At 46.4% G+C, this 17,878-nt stretch overlaps 1 protein-coding gene across 7 annotated transcripts in view; it reads right to left on the reverse strand.

Moving 5' to 3' along the window:
- The window catches only part of cux2b (cut-like homeobox 2b), a 67,719-nt gene that overhangs the window by 23,333 nt on the left and 26,508 nt on the right, over positions 1–17,878 (reverse strand). For all 7 annotated transcript variants that reach the window (XM_057031785.1, XM_057031789.1, XM_057031788.1 and 4 more), the window contains 2 exons: positions 15,435–15,545; positions 14,343–14,390 (listed from right to left, as the gene is read on the reverse strand). In XM_057031785.1, the coding sequence (XP_056887765.1) occupies positions 14,343–14,390; positions 15,435–15,545 (159 nt within the window). The remainder of the gene's footprint in view (positions 1–14,342; positions 14,391–15,434; positions 15,546–17,878) is intronic.

Genomic DNA, 17,878 nt, shown 5'->3' on the forward strand with positions numbered 1-17,878 from the left:
TGCAGACGCGTGCGACGCGCAGAGTGGGTGTTTGGGGGGAGATTTAATCATGGTGACACCCATCGAGGACCGGCAGCACGGCGACGGCCGTCTCTGGATGCCCGGTGAGATGAGCATTCAGAACAGTGACACACATCTCGTCGCCACGTCAATTCCGATCAGCGGGGCCCGTCATTCAACGCGCTGCCTTTGCCAGAGACAGACACCGCCGCTGCCACTCTACCTCTGCGAAGCTGCCGCCTCAGCCAAATAAAGGGCCTGTGCTGACCAGGATTCTTCTGTACCATTTATTCACGCCTGATGGGGATACGTTACAACACAGTGACAAAAGCAGGATGAAAATGCAACTTGATTTATGGCGGCCGCGTGAGACAAGGCTGCTTTTATTTGAACAGATCTGTAGGAGGATTTGTGCATATTGTACAACAAATATTTGCGTGGCTAAACCCCATTGATCCCCCCCCCATCCTTACCGCTTGCAGTGCTCACACTGACATAACTAGCATCCTAATATGTATATATATTATATATATATATTACAATTAGCTGCACGAAATAATTTAGGAGTTACATTTTATGAAAAGATGGATTATACAGATTTAAGGCGTATAACTGGCAAAACATTCATTGTGCGATGAATCTGAGCTTTTATCTTTACGCATGACAACTTTTAGGTGTTCATATTCTCTCTGAAACTACTTTTCTTCTCCAAAGTAGCTTTTATGAATTCATAAGATTGCATTTCAATTGGCGCTGATCTCCTTTCAATTTGACCTTGAAACTCTTTTGCTGGTTATGAATGATGATGATATGTCTGTTTTCATGTCCTGATTTAGGGATAGAAAGTTCTTTTGTGGTACACGTTAATGCGTTTCCCTTGAATACAAGACGGTCCAACTGAGACATTTTTCCATCAACCAAAAATAAACCCCAACGGCAATAATAACCCAGGCGGTGATGAGAGCAGATCTCCATAGATCAAGGTGGATCTGACGTAATGAAGATGGACGTGATGCACAGAGCAGCAGGAGAAACAGGACATGGCACAAAATTAAGCCCAGATCAAAGGACCTGCTGTCTCTGCCATGCAGCAGGTGCCTTCCGCATCCCCACCAGCAACAGGCATCAGAAGCAGAGCGATATCCGCCCTCTTGGTGGAAACTAAAAAGCAACATCCTTCACAAAGCAACAAGCTTCACAAAGTCACTGCAAAGTCAAAGTCGAGAGTCTGCGAGAGACAAAAACATATCTTTTTTGAATGACTTTGTAGTTCAAAAGCCTCCAGTTGTCATTTTATTTGAGCTGGCACTTTCAAATGTTTGATGCTGTGAATGACCTAAACCTTCAGAACGTGCCTGCTGAAAATCTATCCATCACAGTGCGATGGGAGGGAGTGGAGGCGTGCCGAAGCCGAGGGGAAGGTACCGGTTCCCGTGGAGCTGTGGAAAGGTGTAATATGTGCACCTGGACTGGCGCTCACAGGAATGCAGGAAGTTTGAGCGAGGGCTAATTATAAGAATACAGTGCCCCCAATATCCCAGAGCAGGGATATGCTCGCGACCATGGCTACAGCAGATGGGGTGTCATGGGTAACTGTGCCAATGTGAGTCAAAGCCCTGGAGTTGATGGACCCTGGCAGGTCACTTGGCAGAGCAACCCCAGCGAGGGCGAGACACAGCTGCAAATTCTGCCCTCAGACACATGTTGACAGTGTTTCTACAGTCCTGCCGACACTAGTCAAGGTGAGACAGCATGGCACACGGGGAGAACGAGCGCACCGGAGAGAGAAGGCGCTGCCGTGATGGATAGCGTTCTCCATCCAGCTCTCCTCTCGCTCACTCTTAGAAGGCTGGTGACTTTCCAGTGAGGCAATTATCATTGTGGAATGCATAATAGCCTAATTAATTACAGGTGTCAGCGCAGCCATTGTTTCAGCATGGAGGAACATCATGCCAAAGCATCCGCTAAAACGAGCGCGGCTGATGAACGACCCTCGCATGGCGTCTAGGAGAAAGCAGCTGATGGAGGGAGCGATCGCCGCGGAAACGAGCCGCAGCCTGCCAAACAGTTCTGTGTCTGCTGCTAACAGAAGATGGATTGGAAACACATGGCAGAAGAATTAGCTTCATTATTTGCTTGATAAATCAGCTGTTGTCAATCACGCCCTTTAGAGGAAGTCCCTCTGTAGGCCAACGCAAGGTGGGGACCAGTGGCGGAGACGGAGGAATAAAAAAGACAAGACCGAAGCGCAAACGTGCCCTGGTGTAAAACCTAAAATACATGTGTGTGTCTCCGTGGCTGCAGGCTGATAGTTGCTCCCCCCCTCGGGCAGAGGGGCAGGTTGTAGAGCAACACTGAGTCTAATAGGAGCCGGCGCCACCGCCGTATGCAGCGCTGCTCGCTCCCACTGTGAGAAGAGTTTTACATAATTAATGACTGTTGATGTTTCCCAGGTAGTCGCCCAGCAAATTCACTCCAGACTCGCCTGCCACCGTCGGCGGCTCCGCCGAGAACGAGCGACACCGGAACAGACAGCTTACATTACAGGCATAAATAAGGCAATTTTGTACAGTGTCTTCAGACATTACTGTAAGGAGTAGTGTGTGTGTGTGTGTGTGTGTGGGGGGGGGGTTCAGGACCGACGATTCTGCTTGCTTCAGAGGAAACGTTTAGAAAGAGCTTTTCTGTGTCTCCATGCCTACAGAGAATTTGATCTCTGAGTAAAACTGCTCCCTTTAGTGTTTTTATAATTCGGTGTGCCGTTGCAGACGCGCAGGCAGAAGCACGCCGCCTCTTCAAGATAACAGTTGACGGTTCCAGACGAATGGTTGAACCGTCTGCATGAGTCAGTCTAATCTGAATGTCGATCTTAATACATGTGAGTCTGGCGGTCTGGGTTTGTGTGTTCCAGACCACCAGCAGCGTGGCGAAAAAAGCATCGGGGCCTTGAACGCATCACTGGGAGGCTGTCCACATTTATACTGGAGCATGTTAAATTAAACATTTAAACATGACACCAAGGGAAGGCTATTTTTTACTGCTCTTGGCCCACTAGTCATTATTAATTTGTAATAACCTTTAAGGCTTTTCGATGTCATACATATTTTACAGAGAGATATCACTCTCAGCTCGACTGGAGAGGGCCTGTCGATGACATATCACCAAAGGGAAAGCTTCCTTCGCGTGCTATAATTAGGACCAGGTGAAGCTACAGATAAACGAGTTTACGGCCAGTGAAACCCTAATGCACCGGCGCCGTGTCAGGCCAGTAAAAAATAAGACACCGGAGAAGGATTTGCAACGAAAGAAAAAGCAAAATGTTGTTTCTAAGTTCATCTCAGCCGCATAAATCAGCACAGGCTGCACACTTGGAGGGGGGGCAAGGAGACAGAGCCGCCTCTCTCCTCCATATCCCCGGTCGGAGGGCCGCCAAGGCCAATATTGCTCCCGCTCTGCTGGGAGGTCCTGCGCGCCCGCTGGAAGGCTGCCTAAAGCTCGTGTTCATCTGTGCCAACATGCCACTAAAAGCTGTAATACAAATGAGGCCTGTTTGGTTAATGCACGCCAGCTGACCTCTGCTGCCAGGCGTTTGATGTCATGATTGTAATGACCGGCTTTCCTGCCCCATCACTCACACACAATGTGACAGGCGCGAGGCGATATTTTAGTTTGAGTAAACGAGTGCTAATCAGATGAGATCCCCGCAACAGCCTGAGCCCAGGTTGAAATGCAAATTGCACGTATAATTGGCAAGTGCTCGAAACGTGTCTTTACGCGTTTCTCAAAGAGGTGCTGGTCCGGCACTAATACGTTAATCTTGGCTATCCGTCAGTTTAAATATTGTCAGTTTGGGTGGTCATGAGGCGGTAACGTGAACCTGATCAAGGCAGATTCGAAGAGCCGCAACTCAACTCCGTCACTCTTCCGATCAGGACTTTGTGGATACGTCAAGCATCGACTGGGGAGGGATCAATGAGCAGAGAACCGCTCAAACCAAGGCTAAAGTCACGTACCTGAAATGTTGTTTTAAAGGAAACAACTCGCCCCACATTTCTTTTCAATGAAATAATTGCGCAGGAAGGCACTCGGGAGCTCTAAATCAATTGTAACCAGTTTATAAATAACTCCTGGTTATACGTGGGACCCAACTTTAGCAGTTATCTATTGGATGTTAAGCATTACATAACTCTCCATATGCTCAGAGTGCAGGACAATTCCATATGGGTTATAAATAAAGAAACCTGACGCACGGCTGCAGCCGCTGTGATTTGGGCAAGTTCTCACATGGGATGTCATAGTTCTGCAGCGCTAGACCAACTGCTATTTCAGGCTCTGCCTCATTAGAACATCCGCCGTGAGTGAACCCAAAAAAGGAATAACAGATTGTGCCAAAGACGTGTGGTTGGAAACGGCAGCGCACAGAGAGAACAGTGAAACGTCCGGACACATGGGGGATGGGGGGGGTCAAGCCTGCCTGCAAATGCATTGTTAAGCCCAGCCAGGTGGTCTCGGATCTGCGTGGCGTGATCTGCAGGCTTCACCGACACACACGCAACTCGCCGTAAAGACCGCAAATTCACACGCCACAACCGCCGCATCCGACCGGAGAAGGTGTGCAGCGGCTGCAGAAGGGGACACTCCTGCAGGATGGGGGGAAAACACGCATTATTGCATGACTGCCTGTACCCGTCTGTGATGGTGTGTGTTATTCAGTGCACCCGTGGAGCCCGTGCACCCCCCCCCCCACCACAACGGAGTCTGGCTAATTTAGTTAGGGAATAGCTGGCTGTCCTTCAGGTGAGCGGACAGCGATTGGTCTCAATATGAAATGTAATAAAACAAACCCATCACTGGATCTCCCTGCACCTTCGGCTGTCCTTCACATGTCTCACACAGAGGAAGACACACGCGCACACCCACACACAAATGACCCCGGGGGGGGGGGGGGGGGGGCGACTTAGATGTGTTATTTTGGAAGAAAGTGCACAAATAAAATAAATCCGTGAGACAAATATTGCTTCTAAATTACCTTCCATCTATTATTTATCAACACTGGCACTGATGCAATATTCATATGCTACACTATTTACATCTCAGCTGTCTGGAAAAGATAAAAAACAATTCCAGTCCTGCACAAGAAACCTTTAAAAGTATTTTGAAATGCATTGAACAAAAACTATGAACTGTAGTTTGTTTGTTGTCTTTTTTCACTGGGAAACAGCAGCACATGCCCTCATACTGTTATGTAGTAGTGTGTAAACGCACTCTTATCTTTTAAGCATCCAGTATTTGCACACCTAACCTGTGTAAACGGCTGTTGTGTAGCAACATATATGTGTATATGTCGCTTAATGACGCAGCTACTTCATGGAGTAGGAATACATTTTGTGTATGGGGCATGCGGTGTTATGTTGTACAGTTGTGTAGTAGTACTGTACATTAGGAGAGTACCTAGAGGTTGTGCATCATGTTTTCTACTAGAATATAGAGGTAAAAGCTTTCTTACTTGCCACTGGGGTGTAATATTGTGTGGCTGAGCGTAATTATAACGTCAGGAAATTCTACAAGAATTACATGATAAATTCTTTTTTTTAAATGCTGATTTGTGGCAAATTTTGAAGCGCCGCTGGTTTCAAATGTTTGATTTTGCCCGCTCAAAAGAGTAAGGATTAGTCCGAGACGATTAATGTGGCCAAAATCACACAAAAGAGCTATAATAGATAGTTTTGAATAATGTTCTTGCCCCCATTTCCAAAATATGTCTTATGTGAAACAATCTTATGGGAGGAAAATTACTCCTTTTTGGAAAAATTAATAGAAAACACAAGAGCAATTAAAATGGTACATTTATTTATGACCTTTCACTTGTATCAGAGTACCAGGGAAGTTATCGGACTATATTGCATCCTTTCATGTCCTGTATATGAAAGGAGCTGAAACGCGGCTGCTTCTGTCCATTCCTGGTCACCAGCAACTTTGTAGCTTCCATCCCTTTGCCCGTCCCTTCAGACCCGGGCTGGGGTGGGTCCCTTCACTCCAGCAGATAAGCTGAAGCTCTCCCACTAAATCCACAGAGACCCAATTACAGGGACTGGAGGTGGAACCACGAGGAGATGCAAAAGTTCCCTTGCTTTAATTGAGGATGTGTTTAGCGCTCTCCTCAAGCCACCGAGGCCACTTAATGTCTTGGATGAAACAGAGTGCCCCGCGGTGGGACTTTAAAAACATATATCCACTCACGACAGAGGCAAAGAACACTCTCATCTGTGGTCTTAGATATTTAATGGCACGGGTTTGATTTCAGTTGTGTAAAGTAAAAATTAAGCAATCAGATCTCTTCAAAGTGTAAAAACACTTTTGATTTGTGGTCACATCGACTCTTTCATTTGGGGTGTACGATAGCAGAGCTTCTCCTTTTCCTGTTCAGAAAGTAACTTCTCTTGCAGCTGCTTGTTTAATGGAGCCACATGTTAATTAGTATTGTACTTAATCCCATATTAGAGAGACCCGAACTGTCAGGTCATATTAAAAACAATCGGTCCTAATGTTCGTGCATGTGACATTTGGAGCTGCTATCTCTCCCAGCAAAATGTTCCCTTGGTACTAATTGGCCTACTTTACGCCGTCTTTCTTTGAATTGCTACTTTCTTTATCATTTGGGATATTAGCTTTGACAAGCATCATCCCATATACCATAAGCCTGCAACACAAAGAGCAAAGCTGCATATTTTTCCTATGTACCGTAGTTTTGCAAGCAGAGCAGGAAAAATGGGAATTATTCACACCAGCATGTAATAATGTGAGGTCTACCTTCATGGGGCATTAATACAATTTGAAAGAAAAATAAAAGTTCAAACACTTAGCCAGCAGCGGCGTAACTTTGGCTTGCATTATTTAAGATGGGCTCCATCATTTTATCAATCTATCGATCTCTCAGCAGAAAGATGAAAATGGAAAAATAATGAGGCCGATGAATGCAGTGTAAAGAACATCAATGTGCAAAATTTAATTATCTGGAAAGAGAATGAAAATGTGTCCGCTGTTTTCTAAAACAAAAAAAAAGGGAAAGTGGGGGGAAAAAAGGAGCAGTTAATATTTTTCGTTCTCTGCATATTTTAATTACCAGATCAATCATGACGGCGTACGGCAGCGCTGCAGAGGGGAGAAAATTGCAAGTCTAAACGAAAAACAATAGGTTTGCTTTAAAGTCTTTGCTCTTTTGAAGTCTAAATTAAAAATTCAGGTGCCTTTACAAGAACCTGCTTCGGAAAGTTATGATATTTAATTAGCGTGTTTAGATTTTTTGCTGAAATTAGACTTCACAGCCGAGAGCCGCGCGAGATGAAGCCTGGTGTTCACGGGCGTTTAGCGGGGAGGGGTTGACGCTGCGGATGAACAGAAGAAATTAAATCACTCCAGCACATGTGGGCTGTGTATCCTGACAGAAGCTCGTGTTCTCTTGACTCGTGCTGCCACTGGGCTTGATCTGAGGCTGGGTTGCGCTGCTCAACAGAGCGGAGAAACAACTTTGCTTCTCCGTGTCTGTCACGGCTCCGATTCTGTGCCTGAAATCAGAGAATCGCGGCGTGGAATCGGTGGAGCACTGCTCTCCTGTTCTGCCTTTCCCCTCCCCGCATGAGCTTTTCCTGGTTTGTGCGAGCGCTGATGTTTATTTCTCTTGGCATGTCCTCGCCGGCACACAGGCCGCCGATTTCACACATTCTTATTGGCTAATTTGACTGTGCTCTTGCCAGCAGCTGAGGGGGAGCCGGGCGTCAGAGATCCTCAGACAGCGCTACTGCTTCTGCTAGTGTTGTTGCTCTTTGGCTCAGGGTGCCTGAAGGGAGCAGAGGAGGAGGATGAGGATAAGGAGGAGGAAGAGGGACGCTCTCACCTGTCTCATCACAAGTAGTTGACCGTGTTAGACTCGGGCGAGCGAGGTCTTAGAAAGCGCCTCTGAGATTAGTTACCGTGTGCCGTTGGCGAGTGTGTTTGGCAAAGGGTCAGAGGGGGGATGTGATTGCCTGTCTCTTAAGGTGACAGGGAATCAGAGGAGAGGCTGGGCAACCAGTCAGACGGCCAATATCGGCAGTGCAGTTGAGCCTGTGCGTGCGTCCAGCCTCAAACACGGCTAACATTTGCACAGCAGCAGCGCTCAGGCGTGACGTCTCCGGGCTATGAGGTTTGTGCTGTCAGGACGGTAGAAATTAAACCTGGCATAGCAGAGCAGAATGTGCTGAAACTCATCAATTCCACATGGCTAGAGAACCAAGCGCCTATTTATAACATCACCTCCCCCAACCGCCTCCTCTTTTTTACCTGGTGTGCATCCCTGGCTCTAAACACGCATCCATAATGATGAATACACCCAACTGGGACGCTCCGACAGGGCATCAGTCAGGACAGGAAAACAAACACGCCAACACACACACACACACACACGCACACACGCCATCAGATCACAGCACAGCAGAGGAGGGATAAGACTGACACGGGAACGGCTGATGGAAAGGCTGGAGCATCTCAGCATAAAAACACCCGGCAGAACCGCAACAATCAGTCAACGCGGCAGAAACAAACAAGGGCAGTCAGATATATTAAAGTTCTCCACAAGGCCCAATCTGCAGCTGGAAAGCGACGCACCGCCGGTAAAATGCTGCCACCCAACCACTGGCGTCTGAATTAAGCGTACTTCACGTTAACTGTAGGAATTTTTGAGAAACACGCCGAAGGAAGAATTTGTGATAAATTACATGTGTGTGTGGGAAGAAAAATGTTTCCTCTTCCATAATGAGGACAAAAAAATACTTGTTTTTGCAACTGTATGACAGAAAAATGAAATTCCCTGTCCTATAATTTGATGTGAGCTGAGCCGCGCTTGCAAATGGCTGATGGGTTTGAAGCTATTGGCAAGAAATGCATCCTTGAACTTTGAACACAACAGTGCAAAGGGTCACGCACATGGCAGTGGCTCTATTCTGAATTATTTTTCTCCAAACTGGAGGAGGAAACTTCCCAATAGTCAAAATCAATGGCTCACGGTAGCTGTGTCAGCATCCTTTTGCTACAATTTTAATGGCAAAATGTATTTGTTGTAAACGCAGCTTATTGTCCTGCTTTACTTCGTCAGTGCGCCGATATGGGATTTTGGGTTTGTCCTGATGTGCAGGACAGGTGAGAGCGCACAAGGACCAATAACACTTCCACCTCCCGCCCCTCCCCCGCTACTTCCTGTGCTCAGCTTCTCTTCCTCCCTCCTTCATTTCTTCCCTTTTCTTCCAGCATGAAGAGGACACAAGCAATAAACCAGCAGCAGAGAGATGCTGGTTTACATGGCCCTGGAGCCCATTATGTTCCCTACAATAGGCTGGAGGCCTGGACGTGCTGTGAATATGTAATGGTGTGGAGATCCTGGGCCTGGCCAGCTGCTCAATGAGGCTGAGAGCGCTGAGCAGGAGATGGTATTAGAGATACCCTGTCAGGCCAGGACAGAGAGGTAGGAGGGTGTTGTAAATGCCCCTTACAGGAGACAGGCCAAGAATAATAACACAAATGGAATATTCAGAGGTAACTTCGAGGCAAGAATCTGCTTTATTGGCTCACAGATATTGGCTTATTATACACAATACACATAGGAATCAAAAATAACTTGATTTTAAAAGCGCATGCAGCCTCGAAGCAACCGCACAATTCTGCAGCTCACTTTCTTCTGACCCTACCTTCCCAAGTTAGCCATCCATTCTAGCAATCTGCGGCTAATAACTGCAAGTTTAGCCCGTGATGAAGATCTGTCTTCATTGGGCTAGAAAAGCTGTAGCGTCGCAGCACATTTTTCCTAACGGCACAGTCCCTCATCTATGAAAGTGCCATAGAACCCCTCAGACAATTAAGCAGGGAAAAGCTTTATGACCGTTAGACTCACTCGGCGAACGGCGCTCTCACCGCCGGCGCTGCCAGGAGCGCTGGCTCGTGCAGAAAGGTAATTACGGAGCCTCTCGTAATGACATGGAGGAAGCTTGCGTCATAACACCCACAGCCTTTTATCATAGCGCTGTAATTAATTATCATCTTATACGCTTTGATTCATTCCAGTATTCATAACATATTCATACATTCAAGAGAAATTATCATTTCCTTCAGGAATTATTCAGAAAGGGGGAAGAACTGGTCGTCTCTCGATGAATGATCAAAGGCGGTGTTTGTCTACCTCGCCGTGTGGGAGGCCGGTTCACTACGGGACAGGAAGACGTGGACGCTCCACCTAACCCCTGTCAGTCAGTATAATGCCTCTGATAACTGCCTCTAAACCATTGTGCTAATGGTGCAATTAAAAATCACGTCAAACTCATAAAATGTGTCCCCTGTTTATGGTGATGATGCACTACTTTCAATGCAATACCTAAACTATCCATACGTGCGCTTTAAAATTCATATTTGTAAAGAAAGTTCATCAACATTGAAGTTAAATAATAAAAAACACCCGCCAGTATTTGACCTGGTATGAATTTAACTTATTGGTATCGATCTAATAGCTCTATATATCTGACACCATTAATTACAGTCCCTTAACACAAATCAGCAGCTGAGGTGAGAAACTGCATCCATTTTAGATTTATTCACTCCATTTCTGAGTTGAAAAGCTCCTGCATAATCAAAATATCTTCTCGACTCTCACGCAAAACAACAACAAGAGCACATAAAAACATTGTCTTCCCCCACATCATCACTTCTCAACCTCAGGGGAAGAAATGGCACAGTTAGACTCCTAAACAGGTGTCCACCAGCCCCCAGTTTGTGGTGTTTTAATAGCTGTTTGATGTTTTTGATGTCTAGTCAGCTCAATAGTACCTTGCTGCTTCGTAATGAGGGCCAATAATGATTCCTGAGCTTGAGGGGTTAATGGTATGTAACCGGCAGAGCCGCTAATTACACGTTACAAACTATTTATCAGAATCTCCATCTGCACAAGCACCACAACTCTCATTGTGCACGCTAAATTACTCCACGGATTATCATTGTAAAGCAAGTTTCAGTAATTAGGGGCCCATACTGCTGTTTTCTTTTTCTGAAAGTGCCAAATGACATCAAGAGTAGGGAAGGAAAAATAGAGTCACTTGTTAATTTGGGCCCGATTTTCAGATTTGTACAGGCTGAACGAGAGGAGAAAGCAACCAGCCTCTGTTAAACTGGGAGGAAAAAAGACTCAAAACAAGAAATCTGCCACAGTTTCTCTTTTCTTGTCACCTCACGAAGGTTTGTCCTGAGGGAACTTTGTACCCGACAGTGAGAGAGGGGTGTAAATTGCATTGGCGGAGTCAGCATCGTCTTGGTGAGACTTGGTGATCGCCACGTTATGCGAGAGCAGCCGTCGTTTCGTGAACAAGCCGCGAGGTCCGATGGGCCCTCCGTCCCTCCAGCGACTGGTTATTTGAGAAATAACTGTCGCATCCCTCAGCCCCAAAGGTGTACCTGGGACCACGGAGACGTGTACCACCTCTTTTCTGCTTCTTCGCTGTAAATTTTTATTAAAAGTACCTTCATTATAAGAGAGTGTTCATTATAAACCAAAAAACGCTGGTCTCCCAGGGCTCTGTGGATTAATAAGGACAGCGGTGTATTTTAAGCCGTAAACTCAGCTCCTCACTGTCCTTAATCTCCTTCCTACTTCACAAGGCCAAATTAACACCTCTCCTCAGCTCTGACGGGACCTCATTAGCAAACTTCCAGGGAAAGAACGAGAAGAAGAGAACGAAAAAGACGAGAAGAAGGAGGGAAGCGACCAATGACAGCCACCAGCTCTGGGATTAACCCTTTCTCCTCCTCCTCCAGCTCCTTCGGAAAAAAAAAGCAAAACTAGGTCGGCAACGTGTTTCTAATCAGTCGCCTGGTTAGCGATAATTAGGAGGCGAGGTTGGACGGGAGAAGAGAGAGAAAGTGGGTGGGGAACATTGAAATGAAAAAGAAAAGAAAGAGAACCTGTCATGTCGCAAACACTTCAAAGGAGCCGAGTTTTCTTTTAGAAGTGGCATAAAGAGGGTCCAAATACCATGAGGCACTCCTCTGGGCCTCCGAACTGGGAGGCTGGTTGGGGGGGTGCATACACACACACACACACACACACACACACACACACACACGCACACACACGCACACAGACGTTCTACTATTTACCACCTGTGTTGAGTAAGTTACTTCCATAATTATGCAGGATATTACGATGCTTCTATGACATGTCATCATTTAAAAGTGCTGGTGTGAGCAGGGCGACGGAAATCATCGCTGGGAGCCAAAACTTTCCTTTGATCGATTAATTAGACCCCCCAGGGACGAGTGAAGGAGGACAGGTACAGGTTCAAGCAGCAGAAAACCCTTTCCGGGCACCCCAGACCCCCAAACCGAGGTAGGCGAGGCGGAGCGGCAACAGCCAAAGAAATGGGGCACCGAGGAACGCGGATGCAGCTGGGGCAGCAGGTGGCTGGGGTGGAGTCGGCGGCAGGAGCCGGAGCGCCAGCGCGCCGCTCCCTGGGCGACCCATTTTGTGGGCGGGCACTTAAGGGAGGCTGGAAGGAGGTGATTTATGCGAATCGCCCAAATGAAGCAGGGAAAAAGAAGCAAACGATTATTTGGAAAGGGAGTGATTTATTTCCTCCATCCTCCATGTCTGCCGTGACAACGGACGCACGCAGGGGCGAACGCCGCGGATATCCCGCCGCTGCAGTGTAAATGCAATGCTACCCGTCCTTACTAGCACGCTACGACACTTCCTTGCCGGTAATAAGAATGTAAATTAAATGTACTGGTTACCCACCAGAGCACTGCGCCCCACCTGCACAGGGCAGCAGCAGGGGTGCTTTCGTCTGTCCCAGACCACGCACGCCAAACACGCATGTCCGACTCCACCTTCTCCCCCCGCAGAGCAGGCGGCGGTCCCACAGCTTACACTGGGGTCGCTGAGACTACCGCTGGGTAAAGTTCACAAGCCTCCACAAGCTGTTTGACATTACCAATAAGGTCAAAGTGTATCAGGAAACCACCAGAGGATTATATTATTACCGCGTGTCGACTCGCTCGCCGTGTCTCGAGACCAAAAACATAAATAAAACCCCCTGCATTTTCCACAAGCCCACTTCCTTATCAATGTGCAGAACGTGAAGCTGTGGAAGTTACACAAGAGAGCCCAAGAGGTACCCAGAGAGGCCTGCAGCTACCGGGGAAAAAAACAAAACAAAACACATCGCTCATTATCAACCATCTATTTTATCTACTGTGAAACATCTCCAGACTCCCAGTTGTCAGACATCAATGGTGCTTAAATTAATCCTGTGGGTTCCTGTTTGTGGAATAAAGACATGGAAGGGTGCGTCTGATATTTGTGTGACTTTACAGTAGAGTAATTGAATTAGTACACAAATCAACCGCAGCGTATTGCACTGAAGTGTAGCGCTGAAGGATGCGATGGCCCCCGCCAGAGCACACGCTTGCACAGGCATAGTCGATTAAAAAGCATTAAAAAGAATCTGCCAATAATCACTTCCAAGAGAACTGAACAATCCGTGCAGAGGGTTCTCATGTTTACTGATGATGGGGGTGGGGGGCTTTTCAGGTTAGTTTAGAGGGGAAAGGCAGAGTGAAAACATATTTGTGGTATCATTTCCATAAGGCCCAGCTTCACAGACCATAGCGCAGCTCGCAAATGTGATTTATGACCTTGGTTTAATGGCCGGAGCAGAGTCTTGCTGGGTATCAGATGACTTTTTCAATACGGCCACGTCAGAGCCGGGCACGTGAATGCACCATCACAACAGGAAATGAGGGCTTGTCTCAGCCAAGAAAATATGAGAAACCAGATATCTTATCATCTAATGGGAGACGGTTACTATTTCACTTTGACAGAAAGGCATCAGTCAATAAACGCAAAGATGAGTGGCAAGATGGTAAAGTGAGCTGTGGATTCCTCGCTGCGTCTATCAGGTCATCCATCCCGACACAGTCGTCTGGCGCTGGCCAGTGTGCAGACTATATAAGCAGGAGAGCCCAGACCACATGGATTCACAGCCTGGCATGGATCCAGGGTACCCTTTGGTGCCAGGAGGCAGGGAAGGAATGAACTCTCCCTTCACCTAATAATAACATTAACAGGTCCTGTCCTCATAGTTCAGCCCACCTCCTTTACTGGTTACTGTTGCTCCGACCGATTGCATCACCTGTGCAGGAGCTACTTGCACAGGTGATGCTGGATATTTTTAACTTTTGCAGAATTGGAGGAAACGCTGAACAGCAGGCGTCCTATACTTCATTCTGCACGCTGCGTTAAAGCGCAATGGGAACATGCAGTGACTCACCTGGGCCTGGAAACTCTTGAGAACAGGTGCCACCATCTCCCGGACTTCCTGCAGACACAGAAAAAAAGACGGAGTCTCAGCGTTTTCTAGTTTGCAGAAGCTCCACCTGTTTCAGAATCAGAGTGGCCCCATTGAGGCACAAACAGCTCCATACGTAAGAGGAATGAAAAATCTTTAATGTTAATGGATTTTTTTTTCTTCTTCCCATAGCCGCTCCTGCACAGTGTGTGTCTGCGTGTCTGTGAGGTATGTTGTTATGGGAATGTGGGTATTAGGGGATAAACCTAAAGGGTTTGGAAAGCGAAGCTTTCTCTTAGCTCACGTTAGCGCTCAAAGATCCAGACTTGCGCCAGCTCTCAGAGCCTCAGGTAAGGAGATTGTGCTGCCAGTGGTGACAGCCTGATCCCATCTTAAACACTTGTATTAAACTGACAAGATTACAGCACACCACTACAAACCCCACACAGACAGGCAGCGCAGCCACACAAAATAGCCTGCGGGCACATTTAGAAAATAGAAAGAATATTCTCTTTGACTTCAGCCAGGATGTCAATGGATGATCATCGGGAAGAAGATGAAAGAAAGATCCATTGATTGATGTTTTTTTTTTTTTCATTTAGACTTTTAGGGATTTAGTTCAATACAATACACCCTAAATGCCAGAAAAACGTGCGACACACAAGACACCGAATACACAATCCTACATACTGTAGATCCAAACTCAAAAGGTGCATTTATTTGACATATGTTGGTTAAAGTTAAGTTACATATGATATGGAATTAAAAGGAGTAACAGATAAACACCAACTGATGAGTGATGTCAGTATTGGTTGAAGGTGTTGATTGGATTCTAACACACACACACTGACACTGACACACACACACACACACACACACACACACACACAGACACATACACACACATAACCTCCAGTCTCTGATCATGCTCAGCCAGGAGCCAACACTACTGCACGCTTCTAGATTTAAATATTAACAGACACACGGGATTATACGTGCGCCCCTGAATGTGAGAGAGATCCATGATGGTGCTGAATTGAGGACGAGGAAAATGGCATTTACAGTCGGACTCACCTCCGGGACATTTCTCTTGAACTCCCTGCTGAGCTCCACCAGGTGCTTGTGGGAATGTTCGCTCTCCTCCTGTCGACCAGCCAGCTCAGACGCTACAGAGTTTAGCTCCCTCTGCAAACACAAGAAAGTCAGACATTGTGAGAGGAAGCCAGCGAGGGAAAGGAGAATGAGACGGCACTTAAGTGAGGCTGCCAGCGCTCGTCCAGGAAAGCTTAAGAGTGTACATAAATAAAAATTCACTGCTGAATATTAACAATGTAATCCTTCATGATCTCGCAGCAGTAATACTTACAGCCAGTCCCGGCCCATAAATAATTAAGCCAAAATAAATCCAATGGCTACAGAAGCAGAAGGCCTTTTAGATAATCAGTATTTGAAATAATCAATACATTTGCAACAGCTATAGAGCGCCAGTGAGGACGAGCGGGAGGGGGAGGGAAGCGAGAGAATGGACGTGGTCACGTGCAGAGACCCAATAACCTGACAAACACCCCCTGCAAACAAACAGCGCTTCTTCCCTCCTCTTTTCTTGGAAATTAGGTCTTTTTTTTTCTTCAAAAACACGCCTCACCCCGCCGTCATCATCAGCAGAGGTCAGATCTATTTTCAGCCTCTTCAACCTCGACCCCCCCCCTCCCCCCATTGCCTGGACCGATCATTATATCGATTCATGCAGATACTCAATACCCGGCAGCAGCCTCCATAGCTTTAACAGAATTACCCTTTAGCTGCAACAACAGACCTGATCACCATTCCATTAATGCCCCCGTGCAATCTTTAGATGTCTGCCTGAGCGCGAACGAGTGCTCCACCCCGGCAACATGTCTGATCTGCTATTCAAAGCCGTCTATGTGGAAGGGACCCCACCACACAACCTTGCATTCATGCCGGACTCAGCTGCACCACATGCCATCCACAAATCCAATATTATCGATCAGTCATCCAATTCTGGGCTCTTTGAGCAAACAGGGGGGAAAAAAAGAACAGATTCAGACTCTCCTGTAGTGGAACAGCTTCCCCTTTCTCATCATTTTGACTGCAATTCTCAGTAATTGATGAGGATATTCTCTTTGTAACTGCTGGGTTACGATGTAAAAAGTGGAGTTACCACTGTGAATTTATATATGACGCTGGGAAATTAAACAGCCTGTGTTTTAATTAATCTGCAGATATACTTAAAGGCAATTTAATAAATCTTAATGCAAGGAGAGGGAGAAACAGAAGGGTGAGACTTTGGCGGCCACCATCCCGCAAGGGGGGACAAGGAAGTAGACCGTTAATTGAAGGGCTGTTGGTTCAAGTCCCTGGACTGACGTGTATTCTAAAGTTTTACACTCCGATAACAGAACTTTTCAGGCCGTCCACGAGGAAAGCAGATATCGCGCCAATATTAGGCTAAATTAGAGTTTCCAGCATTATATTCACTGCATATTCTGGTTGAAGAGGAGAGCCAACATCTGAATAGCAACAACAATCAACAATATACTGTATGTGTGAGAGCCAAAGGGGTTTTTAATGCCACTGAACATGTTAATACGTTACAGACAGAGTTTACCTTTGTTTACATAAAGATAAAAGATAAGGCTAGGCTCATAAAATGTTTACCTTACATTGCAAAAGAAAAAGGACAAATTTGAAGAGCCTGAAATGGTGAATAGTTCCAATATATCAAAATCATCAACGCATAACTACATTTGCTGCAACGGTTCTACATTTACAAAATAACCATACTGTTACAGAAAAAAAAAGGCCACGGCTCTGTAGGATAAGGCGACAGGACTTTATAAATTCCAGTTAGTCCATCTAGGATGAGCCTTCCTGCAGATTAGAGAGTGGGCTTCAGAAGCTAGCCAACCTCTACTAGATTCAAATGGCCCCAGACTGGTTAATCTTGCCAAGAGAAAATTCCTCTAGAAGTGACTTTGAGTGGATTTTATAAAGTACTTAAGCTATAACTGTGGTGAATCTAAGTCCTCCGGTGCTTCAGTGGCCTCTGCAAAAAGCTGAGTTCACTTTTTTATTGCAGCTTAGTGGATGACAATTGTGAACGCTCATGCTGTATGCAGCCTGAACGGTGCTAACATAATGGCATGGTTATTTTGAAAGCACCCCCACAGCTTCTAGACCATTACAAGGGAGGGGAGTCTGGGCAACAGCCCATCAAATGAAACATACTGCCTGCCTTTCCGGAAAGAAGCGAAGCAGAACAGCCCGTTTGCTACTTTTGGTTGTCTTTCTCAGATTGATGATGGGAAGAACTACACAATGTAGTGTTTCCCAGTGCTCTCCCCAGAGACAAAAGACAGATACCAAAGAAGATTTTTCCTCTGCTTCCTAATCAGACGTGATCCAATTCAACCTATGACCAGGGCAACTGTGTCAGTTAAAAGTCACTTATCTGCCTCCATTTGGGTTGGGATGATGTTGGGTTCCATCATCCCTTA

This window comes from Takifugu flavidus, chromosome 5 (genome assembly GCF_003711565.1).
Source record: "Takifugu flavidus isolate HTHZ2018 chromosome 5, ASM371156v2, whole genome shotgun sequence".
Taxonomy (NCBI): domain Eukaryota; kingdom Metazoa; phylum Chordata; class Actinopteri; order Tetraodontiformes; family Tetraodontidae; genus Takifugu; species Takifugu flavidus.